Source organism: Podarcis filfolensis, assembly GCF_964270895.1.
Source record: "Podarcis filfolensis genome assembly, chromosome: 2".
In the NCBI taxonomy this organism is placed as follows: domain Eukaryota; kingdom Metazoa; phylum Chordata; class Lepidosauria; order Squamata; family Lacertidae; genus Podarcis; species Podarcis filfolensis.
In genome coordinates, this window is record NC_139605.1 from 89,752,931 (window position 1) to 89,772,663 (window position 19,733).

At 43.7% G+C, this 19,733-nt stretch overlaps 1 protein-coding gene across 21 annotated transcripts in view; it reads right to left on the reverse strand.

Annotated features, from left to right (window-relative positions):
- The window catches only part of ITGB4 (integrin subunit beta 4), a 71,772-nt gene that overhangs the window by 17,108 nt on the left and 34,931 nt on the right, over nt 1–19,733 (reverse strand). For all 21 annotated transcript variants that reach the window (XM_083598046.1, XM_083598043.1, XM_083598039.1 and 18 more), the window contains 16 exons: nt 17,896–17,999; nt 16,181–16,279; nt 14,820–14,952; nt 13,767–13,889; nt 12,762–12,868; nt 10,110–10,143; nt 8,739–8,924; nt 6,851–6,954; nt 6,555–6,613; nt 6,234–6,257; nt 5,351–5,499; nt 4,802–4,981; nt 4,118–4,266; nt 3,751–3,955; nt 1,430–1,590; nt 866–1,046 (listed from right to left, as the gene is read on the reverse strand). In XM_083598046.1, the coding sequence (XP_083454172.1) occupies nt 866–1,046; nt 1,430–1,590; nt 3,751–3,955; nt 4,118–4,266; nt 4,802–4,981; nt 5,351–5,499; nt 6,234–6,257; nt 6,555–6,613; nt 6,851–6,954; nt 8,739–8,924; nt 10,110–10,143; nt 12,762–12,868; nt 13,767–13,889; nt 14,820–14,952; nt 16,181–16,279; nt 17,896–17,999 (1,998 nt within the window). The remainder of the gene's footprint in view (nt 1–865; nt 1,047–1,429; nt 1,591–3,750; nt 3,956–4,117; nt 4,267–4,801; nt 4,982–5,350; nt 5,500–6,233; nt 6,258–6,554; nt 6,614–6,850; nt 6,955–8,738; nt 8,925–10,109; nt 10,144–12,761; nt 12,869–13,766; nt 13,890–14,819; nt 14,953–16,180; nt 16,280–17,895; nt 18,000–19,733) is intronic.

Sequence of the window (19,733 nt, forward strand, 5' to 3'; positions counted from 1 at the left end):
GCATCATCATCCAGCCCTGTAGATTCTATACTGAGCGCCAGCTCAGATTAGATGATGGCCAAGGTCCCTTTTCTATGATTCTAGGATAACACTGATCTAAAGCACAGCAACAGTGCAATTCTATATATGTCTACTCAGAAGCATGTTCCACTGAATTCAATGAGAGAATTGCAGTCTCAGTCCTTCTTACTGAACATGTTTCTTAGTATTCATTCATCAATGTTACCCTTAGCATCAGGGACCAGAGAGCTCAGAATGAAGTTGACATGCAGAATAACTTCAATATGTTGAATATTTCTCTTATTTTCATGCTTCCTTTCCTTATAAACACAGCATTTGTTGTGTAGTGTCTTGCCTGGACTGTCCAAGGCTCTATGGTCACATTCACATCATAGATTTAAAGCAGGGCTGTGTACACATCATACATTTAAACAGTGCTTTTTCTCTGGAGGTACACAGGGGTACGCATACCCCTAAACATTTTGTGAATCTTTGTACTTTTGTCCATTTACTGTATTTATTTCCCCCCAATTTGAAATATAAAATGGCGATTTTCTTGAGTCAAAATGAGAGTACCCCCTAAACATTTTTTTAGGAAAAAAGCACTGCATTTAAAGAATTCTGGTGGCTATATTCACCCCTCACAGAGCTAACATTCCCAGCACCCTTAACAAGCTACAGGTCCCAGGATGATTTAGGGGATGTTTCAAATGTGCTTTAGATGCATGGTGTGTATGCAGACCAAATTTAAAGCACATTTAAAACACTTTGCCTCACCTGGCAAGCCGAAATGCTTGCCCCGACAGCACCTTAGTGCGATGTTGAATTCCCGCCTCCTTGTCTGCCATGGAATATGCCTACTTACGGTCCTCTAGTGTGCGGCAGTGGACCACTTCGGAGTAAAGCCCCTCGCCCATATCGTTGTAGGCACAGGACTGCATCTCGTAATCACAGTAGGGATACAGATTAGTCAACTCCGCTGATGGCACCTTCGAATCAAGCAAGCGAGCTTCTGACTCAGGGTCCCCTTGGATCCAGTACTTCACCTGGAGGCCAAAGAGAATCCCATTTGCTTTCAAAGTCTTGCTTACATCATCAAGAATAACAAGCCACCATGTGATCAGTTAAGGAAAGTCCCCATTCTAAAACACGACATCCACAGAACCCAATTCATGACTGCCCCCCCCCATTTTAGAACATCCACATCTTCATAAACCTTGGGAGATATTGAATGACTCCAGAGTGCTATGCTTGATGTGATGTATCATGAGAAGGAGAGCAGCAGCAGCAGTCAATGCTGGGCATAGGAGGGCAGGACTACACTGACCTGCAGGGAAGCCACTCTAGGCCTTGAACTCAGTGCAAGTGTCAACAAGATTGTACCCCCCTCATTCATAATAATTAGGTTTATTGCTTGGCAGGTCCATACCTTGTACCCTGCAGGTTTGCCAGGAGGTGGCAACCAGTTGAATCGGATCTTCCTAGAGGTTAGTGCCTGTGCATTTGGATTAAGGGGAGCTCCAAGTATGCCTCTGGGAGGCTGCGGTTGCTGGCCTAGGAGTTTCGCCGATGCTAAGCCATCCACAGCTTCTGCAGAAGAAAGAAAACAGAACGGCTTCGTTTGTCTCTTTAACCACATCTCAAGAGAGAGGCATGTGGACTGAATGGTAAAGGCGCTTGATTGCATCCCTTAAAAGTTGTGGATTCAAGTACCACAGGTGTGTGACTCTGTCAACTCATACCACCATGGCTGCCTCCAACTAACCCATCTAGTATATAAACTTCAACAGAACATTAGACAAAAATAGCTAGCTGGAATCAATCACTGGCTAACAGAGTCCTTGGGCTAATGTAGAATAAGTCTGGAAAAGTCAGTTGTGTGAGTGGAGTTCCACACAGCTATATCTGGATCAAACTCATTGTTAACTATTTTCTGTGGCTTGTGAAATATTTACCACTTTGTTGCGGTTTGCTTTTCATAGAAGCACTCTTGCCTATTAATAAAGAGTTGTGTACAGTACGAAGGAGATGAAGAGAGGAATTCAATGTTGTGCTAAGGCACATGATTCCCCCCCTCTCCCCACCTACAATGTTCTGGGAGTTCTCCTGATGCCCCCCCCCAGCCAATTTGGGGATGGGGTGGAGGGAGGAGAGGGGGGAAGCCACTCTAACAATAAACATATTAGGATGCACTTCTGAAATCACCTTAAGTGTATCCAGGTGGAGGTTATGCAATTTAAAAAAAACCTGTAGCCTTTCAGACTAAATTTAGCGTTTTATTCTTATTTTACAAAGCAGCTGAGGTTGCTTCTTCAGAGTCTATCATGAGTGCAAATAAATGAAACCTTTTGCATGCAGACAACAATTTAAGCCATATTCTGCTAAGTAGGCAAACTAGTGGAAGCCAGGGCAATGAGTCCTGTTAAGGCGATGGGACTTTCTCTCCTTTCCTCCCTCTGCTCCTCCCCCCCATAACAACTCTGGGAGTTAGGAGACCCCTAGGACAGAAGCAGGTGGATAAGAGGGGAGATTGTTCCACTGGGCAAACTGAAGTGCTTGCAATCACAGAATGACTGGTAGAGCACAACATTTAATTCACTCCCTAATGTGGATTAGCACAACTACAGCATTTTCAGAGCATAACTGATTTCTGCAGGTAGATTTACAAGTCTGCCTTTGTCCTTGTCTAAAAAGATGCTACCCTGTTTACAGCTATTAATTCTTAGAACATCACACAAGCCACTGCTTGCCTGGTCTGATGGGGAAGTTCCCCCAGTACAGACTGCATTAGGAAATCAGAGCTGAAATACTAACCCAAGGGGCAAAACTACCAAACTTCCTCATAGAACATTTCTCCTTAGGGGACTTGATGAGAAGAGTAGTGTAGAAGAAGTTAGAGAAGCAGTAGAATATTAGCAACCACCTAAAGACTAATTCATTCCTGCAAGCAAGCAGTGTTGAGTCTCTGACCAAACACATCTGGTTACTGGACTTCACTGCCTTGTTACACATGCATCATGCACAACTAGAACATTCAAAAATATATCATTGGCCACCCATGGTAAGGCATATCCCACTGAAGTGTACAGCAACACAGCAGAGGGGAGGCTTGAACCCAGGACTCCAGTGCTCTCTGTTCACTGGACTATATTGAAAGTCCTTAAATGAATCACGGTGCCAGACTTTACCCAGCGGTATATTATATCTATTCGAAAAAAGATTGGTTAATGAAGAAATTACATTTCTTTCTACTCACGAATGTTGAACTAACTGGCTGATGAAGAATTCAATGAAACACTAGTTGTTATCCGGAAACACTGTTCAGCAGAGTTCAGAGCTGGACATCAGAATCGGACATTTGCTTATTATACAAAGCTTCACAGCTTGCACTCCGCTGGGTAAAGTCTGGCACCGGGATTCATTTAAGGACTCTCAGAGACTTTCAGAGACTTCAGTTTGCTAGTTTTGAAGTTTTGAATCAGTCCATAAAGTTGTTCACATTGTAATTGTTTCTGGCCATCGTGTTGCTTTTGATATTGCTGACTCATATTTTGCAACACAGGGGTTTGTTTGTTTACTCACTGGACTACACTGGCAGCTCAGTATGCGGGTATGCACCAGCTTTTTTGCTGAAGTCTCGGCAATGATGTTTGTCTGACAGGTTCAAGCTTTTATACAAAATAGAACAACAAATTGGCAGATAAACAGAGATAAAAAAGGTGCTTGCTCTCAGAAATTGATGAAGCTCACCTGGATCGGCAATTGTCACAATGGTTTGAGGGTATTTGCCAACCTTTGCACCGAACCTGGGGTTGATGAGATCCACCGCAAACTGTTTCAACTGCTGATTGCGAAGAAGGGCATCTATCTCAGTCAGCTCCAGCAATTTCACCTGCACCTCTTTCCGCTTTTCCCCAGGCTGGAAGACTATATCACCCTCCGCAAAAACATAATCCTTGGGAAGAGAGAGAAAGATTTCGCTAAACAGTGTACTGATGCAACACAAATATTTTCTACATCTCTAGGATCATATAATGGCTGCACAACTGTCAAAGGGTCTTCCTATAACCATGGCTATCAAGGCTCTCCCCCTATTAGTCAGCTCTATTGTGCTTACTTTGCCTTCCTGGGCAGTGAGATCCCGTGTCCTGTATGTTATCTGAGACTTCCCGTTGTCCAGTATGTCACGAAGTACAGGGATCTTAGCCACCTGGTCGAAGCGGCTGTATGAATAAGCTGGCTCCTGGAAGCGAATGATGCTGTTTGCTAAAGGGATACAGAGACAGTGGTAATGGTGATATGGTGTCTACTAAGTGCCACAACTCATAGAACAAAACCCACACTTCAATATTACCCTAACTTGTTTCCTAACATTCGGTGGCTAACTAGTTCCAACACGACAATTAATCACCCAAGGATACTCTGTAGAACCGAGAAAGGTAGTCAATGCACTGCCATGATATAGATCTAAAATTCAATCCACAAAAGGTCACCATATTCATCTGCAGGACATAGAAAGTGATGTCCATCTCTACATATGGCTGTACAAGAGGTATGAACAACCTGTGCCTCCTCCATATGCTGTGGTTGGACTATAGCTCCTATCAGTCCCAGACAACATAACCAATGGTTAGAGATGATGGGAGTTGTAGTCTAGAAACATCTGGAGGGTGAGAAGTTAGCTTACTGCTGCTTTACAGGAATCCTGTTGGAGTTTTCAGACTGTCCAGAGACCTTCTCTGAGAACGTTGCCTGAGTTGAATGTGCCATCATTACCTGATTGGCCTACAGACACATTTACCTTGCTCTTTAATAATGGTGATGTTGACAAGCCGGCGCCCAATTTCTGCAGTTCCCACAGGGACATCAGTGGCCTCCACTTGCAGCTGCTTTTCATCATCATCTTCTTCCCTGATGAAGAGGGGAACCCGGACATCCACCTGCTCCACTCCTTCCTGAAACTCTACCATGCCGTGAGCATCTTGGGTAGGGATGGAAGCACAAAAAAGCACATTTAGAGGGGAAGGAGTTATTTAGAAAAGCATGCAACTCTTGGCTTTTATTGGAGGCCTAGCCATCAGCTGGTCGTAAACCTGTGTCTAGGCGGCATTGGTTCCGACTGCAGGTGGAATCCCACCTTGTTGACTGCTCCTCAATAAAAATAAACAAATCCCTTCACAATATGTGGGTGAGAAGGCTACAGTAGAATCTTCCGGTTTTCTATGCGGAGGGAATGTTTTGTACAGAAGAGCTTAACATCTTATGAGCCCCCACCTGCTGTATGACATGATAAAGTCCAGACAGAGGTTTACAACCTTGGTGAGAACTAGTAGCATTCATCATCACCTACCTTGATCAGAGATTACAGTGTAGTAACCAGGGGACACTTTCAGATCGTTGAAAGCCTCTTGTGCGACATGCTTCTCTGTTACTTTCACAATCTCATTCTTGGCTGAGCGGGGAGCAGGGAGCACTGTGTCTACGATTGTGTGGTCCTGTCTGAAGAAGGCAGGATGGGATTGGGGGACAGGAAAGGAAGATCAGGGTCTGTTTACCTAGGCTATTAGCAATATAAAGTCACTGCTCACATACTCTTATACACAATGATTTTCAGCCACTGATCTGGAACAAGTGCCAGTGTGAAGACTCTTTCCACAGCAATGGGGCCAGATGAAGGCTACTTCACACCACTCAAATAGGGAGTGCTTGCAGCATATCCATAGAATAAACACTGCTGCCACACTAAAGGGGTAACACAGGTCTGCAAAAACTATTGGCCAGTCACAGTTCCCTGGCATAAGTGAATCCACTTCATCTGCTACAGCGTTCGTCACAGAGAAACATGGTAGACAAATTATAATTGTGAGCTGCTTTGAGTTCAGCATTGTTGTTGAGATACAAACATGACATCAAATCAAAAACTCTGAGGGCATGGGAAGGGGTGATAGAATGACCATTTCTGCTCACGCAGCAGGGGCAGTTTGAATGCAGCTCTTAGTTCTGCTTAGGAAGGGCTAACATCGATCTACTTTCCATCCCACAAGCAGTGAGAAGTTAACTGGCAAAGAAGATGATGATCTCTGCAGTGCAGAGAGCAACGATGCTAATGATACAGTTGTAAGAAGACATCGCAGTTTCTGAGTGGTGGGTGAAAAGTCTCACAGAATAAGCACAGCAATGGAAAGTATCCAAACGTCGACACATAGATGGAAAGCAAGAAATGAATTCCTTACCTTTTCCCAGCATTTGGCTGCAGCCTGGAGAGTAAACAGACAATATGGATAATTTTAATTAGAATCCAAGGAGAAACACATAGATTTTTTGGTTTGGCCTTTCAAGCTTCATACACACTCTGACCTGGGGAAAGCTGTTGGGAGAAGAGTTCTAATCCTACTACTTTATATTCTCTATATTCTTCCAAGGGTGCCCCCTAGACTTAATCACACCAGACGTTCAGCCATGTTTTACCCATTCTCATCTTTAAAAGGAGCACCCACTGGAAGAGATCTCACTGCTTCTCTACATGCCAGTTGCCCCCTCCCAAAGTAACTCACCTGAATTTTGTCTGCTGAAATTTGTGGGCACCGGGGATAATCCTGTAAACCTCATTGAGCTGTGAAGAGCAAGAGAGAGTGTCACTAACTCAGATTTCCTGGTGTTCTTCCCAATGTTCAGATTAAGGGGTTTAGTTAATTCCACTTGATTTCCTTATGTTGAGCAGACAACAACCATATGCTGTCTCTTAACTCAAATCCAAGAAAAGGAAGCTTGCATTGGCTTGATTGTATTCCCCCTGCCCACCCATTCCTCAGTCGCCAACCCAGTAGGCAGCATTATTCCTGCTCCTTACATTCTCCTCCACATCCTTTTGCAGTTGCTCATGCTCACGGCTATCTGGTTTTGCAAGGTTTTGGGTGAAGAGCCGGGCGAGTCTCAGAGACACTCCATATGGAACTGGATTCAAGGAAACAAATCAATCAGCAAGAAACACTACCAGCAAATAGCATGCATATGGAGACATGAGATGTAGCAATGTGGGTGGTTGGGCAGAAGCAGTAGAGCCATTTTATTATGGTTAGCTGAATTTTGAAATCAAAGGCTAGAATCTGATTTAGGACATGTCTGTCAAACACACATAATCTGATTTAATAGTGATCCTGTTTCCTTCCCATCAGTCAACTGTAGTTGCGTGAGAGACCTAGGGATCTCTAACAGATAATTTTTTTTTTTTAAAATAATTTTTATTAACTGGCCAATCACATCAAATTAAATCACATCACATAAATTCCAAATTACAAAGCCAAATTTTTAAATTTTGTTGGGGGAACCCATACTTCAAGATCCAAAGGGGGATTCAAATCATCTTCTTATTACTGCGTTAGTGTCCAAATCAGTCCCAATCAGTCCAGACAAAGCTCATAATTCTATCCAGTCTTATCTTGGTGTTTCCACATCATATCTTGTTCATATAATTTCTCTTTTTCTTTTACGATCTCTTCTGTTAGTCTCCTTAAGCCGATAAGCAAATATAATAATTCTGTGTGAATTTCCCGTTCTTCCAATCTAAGTCCAGATGGTTTCCATATATCTCCTTCGTAGATAACATCACTCTTTCCATCATAAATCAGGCATTTTTCGCTCTTAAGTCCCACAGAGAAGTTAATCCACGATATGTAAACAGCTCTATTTCTCTCTTTCTCCTCCCAGACCCAAGAGCTCCAACAATGCCTCCCAAGATGGCGACGGCATTTTTAACTGCGTCATTCCAAAACTCTTAACTTTCCAGCTTCGTCTTGAAACATTGCTTTGGTTCGAAAGTTTATCTCCACACAGCCTTAAATCACAGCTTAAGTCCTTAAAGTTCTAACTCATTAGGGGAGGGGATTCTTGTTAATCACATAAAGAGGAAAGGAAAGTTTTTTTTCCCCTCCCCCCTCAGTCATTTGCAATACTGTATCTTGACGTATCTTCTCATATTTTGTTCTTGCCTTGTTATCAGAGATCTCTTCTGTCAGCAGTCTTTACTCCCCCTTTTTCCTTGAAGTATGTGCAATTTATCTCGTCCAAATTGTTTCTTTTGAAGATTCTTGCAAACTAGAGGCGCGGATCAGGGACGGCGTCCAGGAGTGCCGGAGTCCCACAGGAGGGCTTTGTGCCTAGTGCCCCCACCCCCACAAATTCGGGGGTGGTATAGGGCACAGCAGGCAAGGGCCGTCCCCCCCATAATCCTGGGGGGGTTAAGGAGGCTAATTACCCCCATCATAGCCTCCAAATTACCTCGTGTGGGTCGGAGAGATGTTATTGTCAGTCATCTTCCGATGCGCCACCTAGTGGCCCCCTCTTTCTAACAGATAAATTATCAGCACAGTTGCTCATGATGATACTGTTCTCTTGTCTGGCTGTATCATCTCAGAAAGAAAGCCAGGGGTGAGGGAATGCCCCTTGTTTGAAGAAGCTCCAGTGTCAAATCCCATTTCAAGTGGAAAGCCAGCAGGGAAGAGGTTTCAAGCCCTCAGGGATAAGGTTTCAAGCTACACAGACAACTTACTTAACTGGAGAGAGATTACGACATGGGGAAGTGTTCTAAGAAGTAATTTCCCACATGCATTCATGTGAGAGGAATGTGCATGTTTGAATCAGCTTAGGATCAGATTCTGAGAGGACAGAGGGACCACTTTCCCCCCCACCATCTTTGGCTCCAGTTAGCCCCTTCTTTACCTTGCAAAACTGGCACTTACTCAGGTCCTTGGGATTGAGAGGTAAGGAAGAGAAGCCTTCCTTATGCACATTGTTGTTGATCTTCCAGTGAACTGTGTCTCTGCCTTTCAGGTTGCCGCTGCGAACCATGGGAGTGTCTAGGTGGTCCGAGGTCATGAGGCTTTTTCTGAGCAGGTAGTGGTCCTCCTTGAAACCAACAGTGCGGCCTTCGGAGAAAGAAGAGGATTTAGAACATAGAAACGGCCCTGTTCAAGCTTTACATCTTTCCCAAGGACAAGAGTAAGCGGAATAAGAGGACCTCACTTCAAATGCAGAAACAACTTGTTACCTACCTAGCAAGGTTTCCCCAGGATTTTTTTCTAGATGAGAGCCGCTTCTAGTTGGGTAAATGGAATTCAGGTTGCTGGCAGCAGGCTGTATTATTGTGTACTGCTGCCAAACACCTGCTCTCTTTTGACCTGTGGGTCTCTATGCTCACATAACAATGGTCCTTGTTTCCATGCCTTTTGTTTGATTCACGTGTTACATTTTTAGCATGTACCCATATAATATATGCCAGAAACTAAACATTTGGTGTACTGAGATACTTTTTTAAACACACACACACTAAATATTTATTTATTTATTTATACATACATACATACATACATACATACATACATACATACCACCCTTCATCTGTAGATCTCAGGGTGGTAACATGGGTACATGGTAAAGAGCACTCCTGACTGACCATGGTTCCCTACAGCATATACTCTCAAATGGGAATATTTTCCTGATACAAATGTCAGTCATGTCTGGCTGCTTGGTTTCCAGGGAATGAATGCAGAGCCCATCCTACCCACCCCTGTGCCCATCATGCAACATGACTGAGAGTAAGAAAAGTCTACAAGCTTACCTGCTAAGAGATTGGTGTGGCGCAAGCCCCCAAAATACAAGCTAATAAATTTGCACACAAATGGCTTAAACTGAGGTTACTGTTGATGTAGTTTCTTGTGTGACAGATGCTTCTCTGCCATGTTCCAGGACACTGTAATCAGAGCTCCAGTAGTAGTCCTGGCTCTGTTCTGCCTAACAAGACAGGTTTCAGAATTTTGCCTCAGGCCTTATCTTTTACTATCTAGGGAATCACACAATTCAATGCCATGTGTGTGCTTTGATGATGTGAGGCTTCAGATAGCGATACTTCACATCTCCAAAACCAAAGGGCATCTGGTAACGGACTTAGAAAATCCTTGCCTGCTTTAAGACTGCAGACAGCAGTTGCCTAGCAGTGTTCAGGGGCAGATAAAACAAGTGGCCAACCTTACAGTATCTAGGCCTTCCTCTCCCCGTCCCCAGGCAATGCTTCACCCACCCCAAAGACCACATATAAATTCAAAACAAGGTACCTCGTGCACAACAGGGTAGCAGAGCCAGGCAACCCTAAGTGGCGAAAAGAAAAACAGCAATAGTTAGGAGAGGGAATTCTTTTGAACATGACGATGAAAAACAAAACTATGGGTAGGAGGACAAACATCTTCCCCGGGGTAGTTGAGACCAGAAGATCCACTCATCAGGGATGGGGCTTGCTACACATCAACATTCAAGCCTGCCTGGTCTGATTTTCAGCCTAGGTGCCACTTAGAGCTATCCAGGCTGCTCCCTACCTAGTTGTCCTTTGGCCCTCAGCTTTTCTTGTTCTACCTGATGCCTGCGGAGATACGGTGGAGCCGGAAGTACTGCCCGATTGGGACCCAGTTACATGCCCTGAAGTTGAAACTCTCATAGATCGATTTAAAGTAGGCAAGGCCCCCGGTGATGACCTTATATCCATTGATGCCATCAAAGCAAATAAAGATTGGTGGATCCCACTTTTAGCAGCACTTTACACGCATATAAACAAAACAGCAAAATTTCCCTCAAGCTGGAGCTCTGCGTTGATTGTATTAATACATAAGAAAGGCCCACGTACAGAGCCGAGCAACTTTAGGCCAATCAGCTTGCTAAATGTCATTGGGAAGATTTACTCGGGGTACCTGCTAAACAAACTATTGAAATGGATGGAGGACGACAATATCATTGCCGATGAACAGGCGGGTTTTCGCCCTGGAAGATCTACCACAGACCAAATATTAATCTTGAATCACCTGGCAGAAAAGTATGCCGGCAAAGCCCCAAAGGTTCTTCATGTGGCTTTTATTGACCTTAAGCAGGCATTTGATCGAATCTCTAGAAAGCAGCTATGGACAAAACTGGCTGCTACAAAGATCGATCGTCATCTCCTTCATCTGATTATCAGCCTCCATACAAACACCTTTCTGAGAATCAGGCTAGACAATAAAGGCCTAGTCTCCAACCCTGTTACCACCACTAGAGGGGTAAGACAGGGTTGTCTATTGGCCCCAGCATTGTTTAGCTTTTACATTAACTCACTGGTGACTCACATGGCCAATGATGCTTTCCACCCCCCCAAATTAGCAGGCCGATCTCTGAATGTTCTTCTGTATGCGGATGACGCCGCACTTCTTGCCAGATCCCCTATTGGACTGAGGAGAATGTTGCAAGCTCTACATGAATACTGTGATCAGCATGAGCTCCAACCCAACTATGCTAAGACCAAGATCATGGTCTTCTCTGCCCGACCGAGACTCCATCGATGGTCGATGAACGGGATCCCCCTAGAGCAGGTTAACTGCTTTAAATATCTGGGACAAGTAATACGGTCAAATAGGTCTTTTCTGGCCCATAGAGACTATATAACAACTAATGCATCTAAAGCAGCCATCCGGATTAGATCTCTATATGCTAAGAATCAGGCTCAATCAGTGAAGATAGCTTTGAGACTCTTTCAAATGAAAGTCCTCCCCCTTCTTTTGGTGGGCATCTCTTTAGGCCCCCGTAGGGATTTTTTGAAACTGGATTCTATCCAAACGCGATTCCTTAGAGCCATCCTTAGGATTCCCCCCTCGGTAGCGGGTGCGGTTATGAGATTAGAGGTCGGCTGGCAAGCTCTATGGTATGTGGCCTTGAAGACGAAGCTCTGGCTATGGCTCAAGCTTTGTTTTAAACCAGTGGGTATTGCCCCCTTGATATTGAGGGACGATTTCCAATCATCGTGGGAAAGGGAGGTCATTAACGAGGTTCAATCCTGCGGATTGTCTCACCTTTACTTTGAGTCTATGATGTACAATCAAGCTAGAGCTGTGATCTCCCGGAGACTGAGTGATATTGCCAGACAAGAGGACATAGCCCTGGTAAAACCAGGGATGTTCCTAGGGGACCAGATTTATCGGACCATACCAGCCCCCTACCTTGCAGAAATTCACTATGTTGAATACCGCAGACTTCTTACAGCGGCTAGATTAAATGTCCTTGACTCTGTGATATTGTGGGGAAGGTACAGGGGAGTACCATACGCCCAGAGAACCTGTCATTGTGCCATGGGTGTGGTTGAGTCCACCGAACACATTCTCTTGACTTGCCCTTCTTATGCAGAGCTTAGACAAAATTTTATAGACCCACACCTATGTCAATTTAGCTTCCTACCCGGAGAAAACCAGGTTTTACACTTGCTGAATAATGTCACTAGAGCTATACCTTCCTTGGTGGCCAAATTTCTTTTTTTAGCTTTTAAGCGTCGCAAGACTATAATTGACTGTATTGATATGGGGCTATCTGTTTAGCCCATTCTAGTGTTGGCTAAGTTCTAAAATCTTCCTGGATGTTTTAACTGTGTATTGACAAATGTACTTTTTTCTGACTGACGGTCGAATAAAAGGTTGATGATGATGATGTTCTACCTGAACTTCCCCTCTGTTCTGACACTGCCTTGCTGGAACCTGACTGTTTCCTGACCTGCCTTTATTTCCTGCATCCTGAACTGTATCTGCACTGGCGTCTCTAGACTCTTGCCTGGCACATGCCTTCACTTCCCCAGAACTCTACATTAGGCAAGTTCTCTCTCATTCACCGCCCTTGGCTAGCTAGATCACACCCACGCCACCAATTACTCCATCTGAAGTTCCCCTTTCTCATTGCAGGGTGGAAGTCTTGGATCTTACCTTGCAACAAGCACAGAACTTCCAGCACAGCAGAAGAAGCAGCCCCAGGAGGAGCATCAGTAAAATGACTAATGGGATAAGCCAAAGGAAGCTTCCTGATGGGCACTCTGTAACAACAGGAAAACCTTCATGGTTAGGCAGGGGTAGCTGGGAAACTAACAGAATTTGGGCACTGCAGGGAAAACAGAGGAAGGACAGAGGAAGCTGCCTTATACCAAGTGAGACCATTGGCCAATCTAGCGAGACCATTGGCCAATCTAGCTCAGTACTGCCTACCCAGAGGGTCTCTCCCAACCCTACCTGGTGGTGCCAGGGATTTGCCTTCGGAACTTCTGCATGCAAAGCAGATACTCTACCACCCAATTACGGCCCTTCCTTATGGCAGGGCTGGCCTAAGAAATTTTCTGCCTGAGGCAGAGGATAATATTGTCCCCCAGCCACTCTTGATTCCACTTACAGAATCCAATTAGACTGGCAAATGAATCTTACTTCAACAACAAAGAAGAGGCAACGTCCTCCATCATGCTTGAAGGCAGAAAGCTATGTCCTCCAGAATCTCACTGCCTCTCTCCAGTGTCTGCCACCTAATTTTACCTAAGTATAGGGCTGTCTCTGCAGGTGAGGGGGCAAGATGATGGGAAGGCTCTAAGCTCTGTGACTGAGCTCCTACTTCCCATGCAGAAGCTCACAGGATCTGGGATCTTCAGGAAGAGCCAGGAAAGACTTCTGTCTGACACCCCAGAGACCCACTGCCAGTCAAGTTAGATGGACCAAATGTCTAAGATAGCTTTCTAAGGGGCAGAAGATCCTGTTATGATCAGAAACCAGTTTCACAGATTTGACTTTGTCTAGAAATCTGCATAATGGGGTTAGTTAAGCCTTCATTTTTAAAACATGCCTCAGAAGTTCTCAGACTATGCAAGTGTACAACTCTGACTACGATTCTGGAAAGAGAGAAAAGAGCTGCCTCAGTCTTGCATCTCTCCCTAGAACATCATTACTTACCTTTCTTCCTTTGCACAATAATGGTGCCATTAAGCTCTGGGTTGGAATCCTCTTCCATGCGATAGTGGTACCTGCAGTCATCCTCTTCATCTTGGTACGAACAAATTGTATTTAGATCTTCCTCTGCAGAGACAAAGAAAATTTATAAAATGCTACCAAAACATCTTCAACATTCCTGAGATTGTCTTTATTGTCACCAACACAGGAGCAAAGTTCTGAAGACTTTGCAAGCCACATCAGGCAGGGCTTCATTGAACTCTTACACCAGTCTTTGGGGCAGTGAGAAACAGCAGGCTGAGGTTCCACTGTCCAGAAGGCAGTAGCTTAGTCAGAAATGTGATACAGTGCACACTGTCTTTAACAAGGCAACCGTTCTCTACGGTTAAGGTTTGCCTGTTCACGCTATTGGTGAACTGTATGAACTGAAGGCTATTCCCTTGGAACGAAGACACACACTTGATTTGTTGTACCATCTTAATATGGTGAACATGTGTACACCCCGATGTGCAACTGTGTACACATTTATCCTTTAAAAATAGGTGGAGGAAGAATAATGCGTATTATTCATACATAGGTAGTGATGCAAGCGTGTTCACCATGTTTAGAAGTGAGTGCAAGATGGGGCAGAAGGAGGCCCAACTAGTGTGTGGTGCTGCATGGCCCTGTGCTCATTCCATGGTTACTCTACTACACTTTGCGATGAAATGGCCCACAGTTGCTTCTGCAAGAGTCAGCAATACACAAGCTGGTGAACACTGATCAATATGTCTCCTGAAATAAGTAGTGGGCTCAGTTGATAAGGAAGTTCTGTACAAGACAGCTGAACACAATTTTGTTTCCACCAATGCACTGTAAGAGGAGGACTGCTATCCGTGCCAGTGATAGAGAATCTGTGGCCCTCCAGTTGTTGCTGGACTCCAGCTCCCATCAACCCCAGCCACAAACTTTATGGCTAGGGAGGATGGGAGTTATAGTCCAGGAACATATGGATAGTCACAAGTTGACCACTCATACTCTTTGGCCTACAGCTGAACATCAAGGAAATCATGGTACCTTGTTCCAGTTCATCCACTACTCGGATCTTGTAACGGCAGTTTTCACATTTCTTTCCCTTCTTCTCTCCAGTCCCCCAAGCCTGGCACTGAACACAGGTTCGGACATCTTCTCCACACACATGTCGGTAGCCCTGTTCACCAGAGAAAGGACATAAGTCTACAGAAGTATTGAAGAGACAGAGTGAAAGACCAGCAGAGGTGGAACATTTTATTTTTGGAAGAGTGTTTGAAAGCAATACATACATTTATCTCATCGGAGAACAGGAAGGAGAGAAGGAACAAGTTGTTGCGTGTAATACATAAGACATATAGGGCTAGGTTAATCACTGTGCTGTGAGTTGCAGAGAACTCTCTTGTGAAAGAAGCTGTTACTGTGGCAAATAAATAATTGAGAAATTCCCTGTTGCAATCCCGACGACAGAAGAATGGATGCAAAAAATAATGGAATACACAGAAATGGCAAAACTTACCAGAAAAATAAGAAATCAAGATAACAAACTTTTTTATATAAAAGAATGGAAATGGCTTATTGAAAATTTACAAATAAACTGTAAACAGATCAGAACATTGGTAGGATTGTTGTAATAACCTGCAGTTTTATAAGAGTACAGTCGTACTTTGAAAGCCGAACGGAATCCGTTCTGGAAATCTGTTCAACTTCCAAGGTGTGGCTTCTGATTGGCTGCAGGAGCTTCCTGCAGCCAATTGGAAGCCGTGGAAGCCCCACTGGACATTCGGCTTCCAAAAGAACGTTCGCAAACCGCAACACTCACTTCCGGGGTTGCGGTGTTCGGGAGGCAAAATGTTTGACTGCTAAGGTGTTTGTCAGCTAAGGTATGACTGTATACATTTAAAGTAAATGAATAAACGATTAAGTTCAGTTAATTTGGAATATGAGGAAAATATTTTTTTTAAAACGCAGAAAGAGGGGGAAGGAAGTTGAGTTTCAAAATGTTAAAATGATTGTAAAATTATTAAATGTATAAAATTGAGAATAATAAATAAAAAGTAGGAAAAAAGAGAGAAATTCGCTGTTGTAGATAGAGTGTGCCCATCTTTTGCTTGTTCTGGCTTGTAATGGAGACATCATAAGTAAGGGCTGCCGGGGAAGTTCATATTAACAGGGGAAAGTGGGAGCAAGGGAGTGTCCATGTGTGGCTACATTTGCAGTGATCTCTATTTGTCAGATATGCACGAGAGGCATAAGGAAGAGTAAATGTGGTTTTAAAGAGTTTTAAAAGCACAAAGAATAATCTTTCAAATAAAGCATAAGAATCGACCCAAAGTCCTAGTCATCGGATACATAACACTCTAAGCATGCTGACCAACTAAAGTCACCGGCTTCATCTAAGAGCTTACCAGGGCATAACTGGTTTCGCAGGTGGGTTCAATGTAGAGGGCGGGGTTACTACAGATGCATCTGCCGCATTCACATCTCCCGCGCCCATTACAAAGAATCTGCAAGAGACAAGGGCAAGTACTGAAAGTTCATTTTCAGGTGATACATCATCTTCCATTCTGAAATGGCAAAACCTTACCCAAATTCAGTTGAGGATATTTTTTTCCCCCACAGCCAAGAGGAAAGTTAAACATGGGGGAAAGAACCCTTTGGATAATCAGAGGGCTCTTTCCTTACATCTCTTAAGAGTTGGTAAGGATTTTTAAAAGTGTGCGAAGGGTCATAGGGTCTGTATCTTGGGAAGAAGGTGGACTTAAGCAAACAATTCATAATAGTTACATGGTGGCCTAGATTACTCAAGAGAGCAGATCAGAGTTTGGACTAAAATGCCTTTGTATTCCTCATGTGTGTAAAACAAACAGGTTACATATTCTGAACACTACCTCCAGTTTAACAACTGCTGCAAAAACTGACAAAATAAGCTAAAAACAGACTTAATACCCGTGCCTTACTTCTCCCTTATTAGTCGAGTTCCCACAGTTCTCAGAGCACAAAAGTAGAGTAGGAAATGGCCTTAGTGGGCAAATCAGCAGATGGAGGGTGGATGCAAAGAGGCAACTGAATGGTGCAATTTCATGCAGTTTTGCAGGGTAGATACAATTCCCTGGGAGTTTGGTGAACAAGCCAAGCCACAGAAGGTGGCTGTTCTGTGAGTAAACTGGGTTATCGAAAAGTGAGGGAGTGAGGCATGCTCACCTCCCACCCATGTCTGGACACTTGTGGCTAAACTTTTCCACTGCCTCTTCTATACAGCATAATGCTGAGCAAAAAACAAAACAAAACACCACTTCATCCCGCGAAGGATGGTAGAGCATCTGCTTTGCATGCAGAAAGTCCTAGGTCTGTGTTATGTATGCCGGTGTGGTTGCTCGAGAGCAAACAGGCAAGACCCCCACTGGACTTTTCAAAGGCTTTATTATCGGTGCAAAAACATTCACAGTGCAGGCCGTCTCAATTCCATGTCTTACTCAGTCACTAGCAGAATCTGGGAGTGGGCAGTCCTTAAACTGTCCCCAGCAGAGTAGTCTCTTGACCCCCATCCTACGCCTCCCCTCTCTGCGCGTAAACCTACTGCGCAGAGAGGGCGTGGGCAAAGGGGGACCTGCCCCCCCCGCTTTGCTCCTGCTCGATGCTCTGGCTCTCCCTTGCATCCTCCAAGCGCTGCATCCCTTCCCCACTGGAGGCGTGGCTTCCCTCCTCCGTGGAGGAAGTGCTGCTTCTCACGATCTTTGGAGGCTCCCTGTAACCCAACTGCCCTTCCACCTCTCGCCTCTGAGCTGATGGCAGTTCCCTGACCGTCTGACTCAGCATAAGGGAGTTTTCTGTGTCCTATCCCCTCTCTGAAGATGCCTTAAATCCATTAATCAGTCTACCAGCTCAAGTCCATTATTGTCTACTCTGACTGGCAACACCTTGCCCAGGGTCTGGATAAGTGAGGACTTGAATTTGGGAACATCCCAATGCAAAGCATGAGGCCTCTACATCAGCTTTGAAGTCACCCAGCCGTCTATTTAAACAGAACTCTCTCTGATCTTCAGGCTGTTGTACATGAAGGAATACAGCATCCTATCCCCCTTGTTTATCTTTCTAAGAAGGGCAGGGGGGAATAACTTACCCCACTGCTGGAGATACAGGTCTCATTGCTTGTGGGACACTCACAGCCAGGGCCTTCCCAACCACTTTCACATGCACACTGACCCATGTAGCAGCGCCCCCGATCTGCATAGAGGAAGGAAACAAGGATAGGGTTTCATAGAACTCAGCCTACACTTACATGGCTGATATAGCTCAAGATTCACATCTTTGGCAAAGTGCCACAATGCCCATAGTTATGTCAGGAGCTTTGGGGGGTTTGTTGTTGTGTTGTTGTTGTTTTGTATCTTAGATATTTTGTGCTTTTAAAAATTATGAATGAGATGAAAACAATAAAATGTATTGCAATAAATACAATACCATTTCACACTGTGGCTGTAGGAGCATTATAAGGTGGAAACAAATGCTGGCAGAATCCGTGACCAGGGAGAAGAGTCGGCAGAAGAAGAATGGAAGAAATTCAAAGACTATTTGCAAAAATACTGTAATATTAAGGAATGTTGAGTGATGTTGGATTGAAATTAGGTGGTTACTAGCTGTAATGGTACAAAAGAATATGAAAAAATGGTTCTTTTTTCTTTGTATATAAGTAAAAGTGTAAGTTACAATAATTTAAGAAGATGGATAGAAAATGAGGGGTTTTTAGCTGTAATGCTATGAGATAAGGATTTGCTGGATAAACAATTTGAACTGGAATACAAGAAGGGGAGGCATGAGGAGGTCAGGGAAATATGTTATTGAAAAATAAGTTATGAAATTTATGTGCTTTTATTATTTTTTCTTTTTAATTCTTTTTTCTTTGTTTGTATAAAATGGAAAACTCTAATAAATATCTTATAAAATATATATATATATAAGGTGGAAACAAATGTTGACATCAAATAAAGGTCTGTACAGTACAGTAATGTGAAATTTTGGAGGAAGTCCTAACATTTTTATCTATTGAAGGATCACAATTTTGGGTCAGTCATTAAGTGAGTACTGTTGAAAAACAGCTATATAACAAGGCCATGGAAGATGTATATACAACAGGGGTAGAGAAAATCTGTGTCATGAAGCGTTTAAGGGTGTCTTTATCCAAATGTGGTAGAAGTGCAAATCATTCAGAAGCTTTAAATGACTATAATCAAGACAAAGAAATGGGGAATGTTAAGCTACTGTGTTTTCTACTTGATGGATTCATCGAGTATGCCTCCAACATTTTATAAAGGTTGATGCACAAAGACAACAACATAGTCTTGTTTGCTGCAATAAGAAAGGCCAAGTACTGGAAAGGGAAAGGTGAGCCAGAGAATCCGTAGTATGTTTTTGTTCACACTGCAGTCCTAACCACACATACTTGGGACTTAACTGCAGAGTACTTGGCATTCAGACATAGTTTTTAGGAAACCAATAATGCTCAGGTCAACATCAATCTGACCTTGGCTGCAGCCTGACACAGTGAATGCAGGGAATCTGTTTAAAACACAGTATTTTGCCCACTCTGTCACTTGGATAACCTGTACGGGAATGGATCACGAAAACACCTTTTGTTTTCCCTTCACTTGAGAGTGTAACTGATGCCCTCTAGAGGCTTTCAAAGAGAAGATGACAGATCTATGACCAACCACTAAAGGCTTTTCTTGGCATAAGCTGTACAAGCCTAGGGAAAGGCAAAGAATATGAGGAAGGTGTGATAGCCTGCAGCAAAACTTAAACACTATAAGCTTTATAACTGGGGCAATAGGTTTGGGGAGGCTCTTCTATTCAGTCATTAACACAATAGTGAATCCTCTATAATCTATGATCTAGTTGTGTGATTTCACAAGCATCTGAGAACGACAGTTTATGGTGCAATGCTAACTGTGCCTGCTAAGGCCT